Here is a 5700-nt window from a genome sequence, read left to right as displayed (position 1 = left end):
CCATGTGTGCCCCCAGCTGACCCTGAACCCCATCTTGAAGTTTTACACATCTCATACTTTACACCTATAGCCTACTGTGTCTTTAATCGTAGTGCATTGTCATTCAGTTCTGTATGTGCTTTCGTTACCTCCCTGTTATCAAACTCACTAGTCTTAATTACCATTACATCCACTTTTTCATTCTGTTTAAACAGGAATTAAGGCGGCATCGGGAGACTCCACTTCCTTCACCCAAGCAGGAGTGGTAAACCCGTAAGTCTTGAATATTTTTCTTCATGACGGAGGGAGACCAGAATAAAATATCAGATTCGTCACGTACAAACCTAGCCACAGGAAGATTACTGTATGTGAGCATGAATCTTTTAACTATGCATCCATTTATTTTTTGTGTAACAACATTGGTCTGTGAGAAATAGACTTTCCTGCAAGACGTGCCCAGTATGCTGCCAAACTTTCTCAGCACAGGACTCTACGTAAGTGGGCAAAATGAGTTATGCTGGCTTAGCTTCATCATACTGCATAACACCGCATGTTTGAGACTTATACCACCACCATGTACAAGCAAGGAAACACCTGCATCTGCACAACTATGACAGGTTATCTTCACTAGGAAAATAAGTTGATCCTCTTATCTTGAAATCTGGAATCATGAAATACAAAGCTCAAAGAACTGGTCAAAATCCAGTGTACTGATTTTTTCTTACAAAAGGTAAGACCATAAAAGAAATACAATTGTAGGGTCACTTCTGTGATAAGTGCATGCCGAGTAAAACAATGATGAGTTGGATGCTCTTTGACGAGTTATAAGCATATTGCAATATACTGCAGTTTTGTATTTATAATCAGAATAAGCGGCCTTAAATACAGTACTACATCATACCTAGTATGACTTAAAAGCCCAGTGAGTGGAGAGTTTATTGACGCACATATGGTGAGACGAACTTTCAGCCATGTCGAAGGATGAATACTCAGAAAGCAGGGAGTAAATTCCCCATTAATAGTAAGATATTATCAGAATTTGGGTTAACAAAAGAAGACAGAGTTTCAAAGGTTATAAATGTAGGGAAAATGAATCTTCAATCTCTGGATTTCAACATGGAACCTCTTGACAAGACACAGCATCTTGAGGAAAGAATTGAAAGTAATGCCCTCGGCAGAGCTTACGGGAAAAAAAAGATATCAAAATCTAGTTTTGATGATGCTCGGTCTTTTGTTATGACAGGAGACAAATTCTCTACATACTGTATTTTTTTTTTTTACTTGTTGATGACTGATCCAGGTCACGCACCAATTTCAAAGGGCTCGCAGGACCTCCATCATTAGATAGCAGTAGCCTATTGATCACACTGCATATTCCACATTCACTGTTTGATATTCCATATCACAGCATCGATTACTCTTGTTTTATCATAAATTTTTAGGCTTCGTCATCGAGTGATAGCGCCATTGTGTGTATGCAGGAAACACGAGATTTGGTATAAAACCATCTTACTAGTCTTCATTCTTCAACATCTGTGATGTGTTTAGGATGAGCAATGATTGTTAATGACACATTTATAAGCCTTATAAGGAACAGTCTTTACTGTTTGATGATGTACAGTACTTTAAATCGTTCGGTGTCAGAAAGGGATGAGGAAAAAGGGTTATATGCTGTGTATGCTGTTTTATTGGTGTTATAATCAAACCAAAGTGATCACAAGCATATTATAATAAACACTCTTATCTGTAACTCAACACAGAAGTTTACTTTGGCCTTGTTGTTGTCTTACAAAGAAAAATACATACAAAATTAAGGCTAATTTTTAGTTACACATGTAGCTCAAATCTATTTCGGGAGTTAAATGCTGCCGAATCCTTAGTGTATGTTGCCTAGTTACCTTAATGTTACCGTCCTTACTTTTGACTTGTGAAAATCTTTCTTGTTGCTCTGGCCAGAGGGATTTCAATCACAATCCAGTGGCTTCGTTATAAAATACATCGGATAACCAGAGAAAAGACTTCAGGTGAGCACGAGAGATAACGCCCCTCCATTTTCAAAAAGAGTAACAAAACTAAACTGTAAGGATGATAGGTTGGTCGTGGACTCGGTCACGTTGTCTGAAGTGAAGAGGTCCATTGTAAATGTCTTGGCCACTGAGTAAGGGGAAGCGCCCCTTGGCTGGAAGTCGAACGTGTTGTAGCCTACATGGTAGGATTGTTCCCACTTACGATGTCGATCATCTTGAACAGGTCGGGTTCCATGTCGTCCAAAAGTAACGCGCTGATGCACTTTGGGAACTGGGAGTTGCGGAAGCAGTCTGCCCTGAAGAAAGATACAGTTACATTGTGGAGAGTAGAAGGAGCAGAGGAAATCAATGGGTGGAGGAAGACATGATCAGTGAGTGATTTTGTTGAGAATTCTGTTAATACAGTAAGCGGCAGAAACATTCAGACGGTATATGGGCGCTTAACCTAGGAAAGCCCCCTTGGACAGAAGTGTTTTACAAAACTGCTCCTCACTGAATCTATATCCTCTCAGATCGCCTTCGTTCCATGTTTCTTCCAAGAACACTAAAATACAGATGTGGAAATGGGTAGCTCCATGCCTTATGGATGAACATTATCGCATCATATCAATCATTTGACATCAGTAAAACCTGTCATTGTGCTCACTTGCTTAAAGGTAGCGAGATGAATCGCAGAGAAAACGAATTCATCAGTGGTTATCATGGAATGACACCGTGGAGAAATAGATAGTTATTAAGAGCATAACGAAAGCAGAGGAAGAATAATTCAGAAAGAGTGACGTGGAAGACTCCGCAGTTCACCTTCAACAGTTAATATTCTGAAGCTTAAATTTAATGCATAGTAGAAAGCATGGTGACCATTTTATTTCTAAACAGGTAATAATAACTTTGATAATGACGATAGAAAAAACCAGCGATCAGCACTGCTTACGAAACACTTACTTGCAAGCCATCCGATCGTTGCTACCACGGGACAGGTTGTAACAGTCATCACAGAGGCGATTAAGAGCGGCATATTGCTCCTTGTCAAATTTCCCGTGACATTTTAAAGACTGAAACTCTTTAAAAGTGTTGGGACGAATTCGGATGAACGAAGCTGATGTCTCCTGGAAAATGTATATATATTCAACAGTAGCAGGTTTTAGCAGTCATTTCAAACTATGAAGATTCAAGAAAATTTTGATTAAAAAATTTAAACAGATTTTGTGAGCAAAGCTGCCTTTATGAAATTACACTGGGAGTCCACCAATGAGAACTACATAATTCTTAACTATGCATTATAAACTGTATTTCAAGGGTAACCCCCATAAACATAACGGGATGGTATATAACGTCATACTTGACATTGAAAAATGTACTTGAAACTCAACGCACCAAAAATCTCTAGACCTCACCTGACAGAGAAGCAGAGCACCCAACATTAGCACCAATCGGCCATAAGGTAACAGATGGCGGAGTCTCTGAAAATATGAGAGTGGGATTAACTAGGTCTTTTCATTTTGGAATAAAGAGAAAATTAACGGCAATGCACTTGGAAACATCAAAACTTCAGCAACGTTAATCTTTTATTATCACCGAAAGAAGCGTGTATTCAGCAAAGCCAAAGCTAGACCTAATTTTCTGTTGAGCACAGTGAAAGTGTTATGAACAGTGAATCGATGCTTAGAAAAATGAAATTTCAAAACCGCAGCAACAGAATGAGAACGGATTTCATGGTTTGTATTTTTTATTTTTTAAATTTCTGATAATTTTGTTGTAGATCAACGACAGTTACCTTTTCGGTAATGCTTAGAGTTCTTACTGTAAATTCAATTTTCAACTCTCACCAAGAGTGGAGAGAGAACCTTGGAACCACTCCATACAAATCACAATGAACAAATATAATTACGTACGCAAAAAAAAAAAAATGCTGTTATAATTGTTTGTTACTGAGGTGACTAAATCAAAAGCATTTGTTATAAACCAACCGCAGAAATGACCAGTTATGGATGACTGTGATGAAACCTTGGACAATGGTGACAACTCGGCTTTGATTCTGAATAAAACGAATTCCTTACCTGGGAAATGAACATAGAGTTGATAGTTGATGGAGATTCAAAATAAAAAGTTCTCTTTCGAAGGAACCCACTGGTCTCCTTAACCTTGTTCCTTGGTACTGTTGGTGACAGTTGTGGTGCTCCAAGAAATCTCGCCGACTTCTTATATATCTTTGCTGGATGTCTTTGAAGGCCATTATCCTAGCTTGACGTCTTGAGAGACACAAGATCACCTAATCATTCTCAACTCCCACCAGCTTCCCTGCGAAGATTTCATGGCGTCTTTGACATAGATAGCAACTTTGCTTCATGTTTCTAGTAATATCAATGCAAATGAAAAGACGCAGTAAATTTCTAAATGCATTCCATACTTCCTCTCAGGCGATAGTTCAGAACAAACTATTTCAGCTGTCAGCATAATCGTGGTAACGTAGACAATCGTCTGAGAAGAGAAAGAAACTGAATATCACTTAGGTTGTAGAAGATAACTACAAGAACTAGTAAAAAATAAAAGTAGGCTATATTTAATACTAATGTAAGCCAGTGTTTGTTAACCCGACAGAAATCAACGGCTATGATCCTAACAATTCTTCGAGTTGCTTTGAAAGTATTCCACACTGGAGAAGAAGACATTGTTTCCTATTCTTCATTTTTTTGACGTTCATATTTTAACACTGAATTTTAATAGTATATCATCATTCACCCATTCATTATCATTCATATCATTAACTTATATAGTTCACCTTCATTATGGCGCTGAATAATCCTGATGGGTTCCGGCGCTTGATCTTCAAGACCTAAATTTCATAATCAATCAATTAAACAAAAAGAGAAGAGTTCTCATGTCCAGTTGTTTATGTTAATGGAACAGCTTATGCATTAGGATAACAGCACTATAGTGCCATTCTTCTTGTACAGAAACGTTAATCAAATATTTCACTGTGTTTTTAGTGAAAAGTATTCTAACTGTAATATAAATTTTTCTGCATATCTGTTTTCATCAGATTTCGTAATTTATGGCAATTTATTCTGCCAAGCTCATGATAAAACTCGAAATGAATTTCAGGAACACATTTTACCTTTGACCAGCATTTTTTGACATACCAGTCCTTGATCACCTTTAAAGCGATTCTGGAGTGAATTTGAGAAACTGTAATTATACAATCTGTTATCTCCGAGAGAGCAAACAGTGTAAGACATCACCTAAATAATGTTTCTACATTATTTAGGTTCACGGTAGGCATTACTAAAGGGTGTTTGCATCTTCCTTTGGCTCCTAACTACATCACTTTTTAATCTTCTTTGCCTCCATTTACGCCTCCTCTCTTCAGTCTTGCTGTCCAACTTCTCCAACTGTTACCTCTTAGGCGCAGCTGCTCGTTTTTTCCCATTTCCACCTTTAGATGCTTGTACTTCATTTCCTTTGCTTTGTGGAGCGCTTTTTCTGCTGTCCAACCACTCCAACTCCCTCTGTTCACTGCTGAAGTTCTGAATGGCAGAAAGCGTTCCTTTAATGACAGTGGGTGAATTTATGAATGATGACAAATATATCATGGTTGAAATGTTTGAGCGATGTTCACCCATAATTTGGGAATAGCAATGTAATGCCATCGCTGCATATAACTGTGTGTGTACGCATATTGTCAAGGCTTTTCATT

The 5700-nt window shown here is 38.0% G+C and overlaps 1 protein-coding gene across 1 annotated transcript; it reads right to left on the bottom strand.

The window, feature by feature from the left end:
* Positions 1–1643: 1643 nt before the first annotated feature.
* Positions 1644–4182, bottom strand: LOC136837954 (crustacean hyperglycemic hormone-like). Its single transcript, XM_067102823.1, has 4 exons — positions 4064–4182; positions 3401–3466; positions 2949–3112; positions 1644–2302 (listed from the first exon to the last, which is right to left on the bottom strand). The coding sequence occupies exons 1-4, from the start codon at positions 4076–4078 to the stop codon at positions 2182–2184; spliced, it is 366 nt and encodes a 121-aa protein (XP_066958924.1). The 5' UTR covers positions 4079–4182; the 3' UTR covers positions 1644–2181.
* Between the last annotated feature and the right edge of the window lie 1518 nt (positions 4183–5700).

The sequence above is a fragment of the Macrobrachium rosenbergii genome, unplaced genomic scaffold (assembly GCF_040412425.1).
Source record: "Macrobrachium rosenbergii isolate ZJJX-2024 unplaced genomic scaffold, ASM4041242v1 13902, whole genome shotgun sequence".
Lineage (NCBI taxonomy): Eukaryota > Metazoa > Arthropoda > Malacostraca > Decapoda > Palaemonidae > Macrobrachium > Macrobrachium rosenbergii.
Note: the sequence above shows the minus strand (reverse complement) of the source record. Positions and strands in the feature narration are given on the sequence as shown.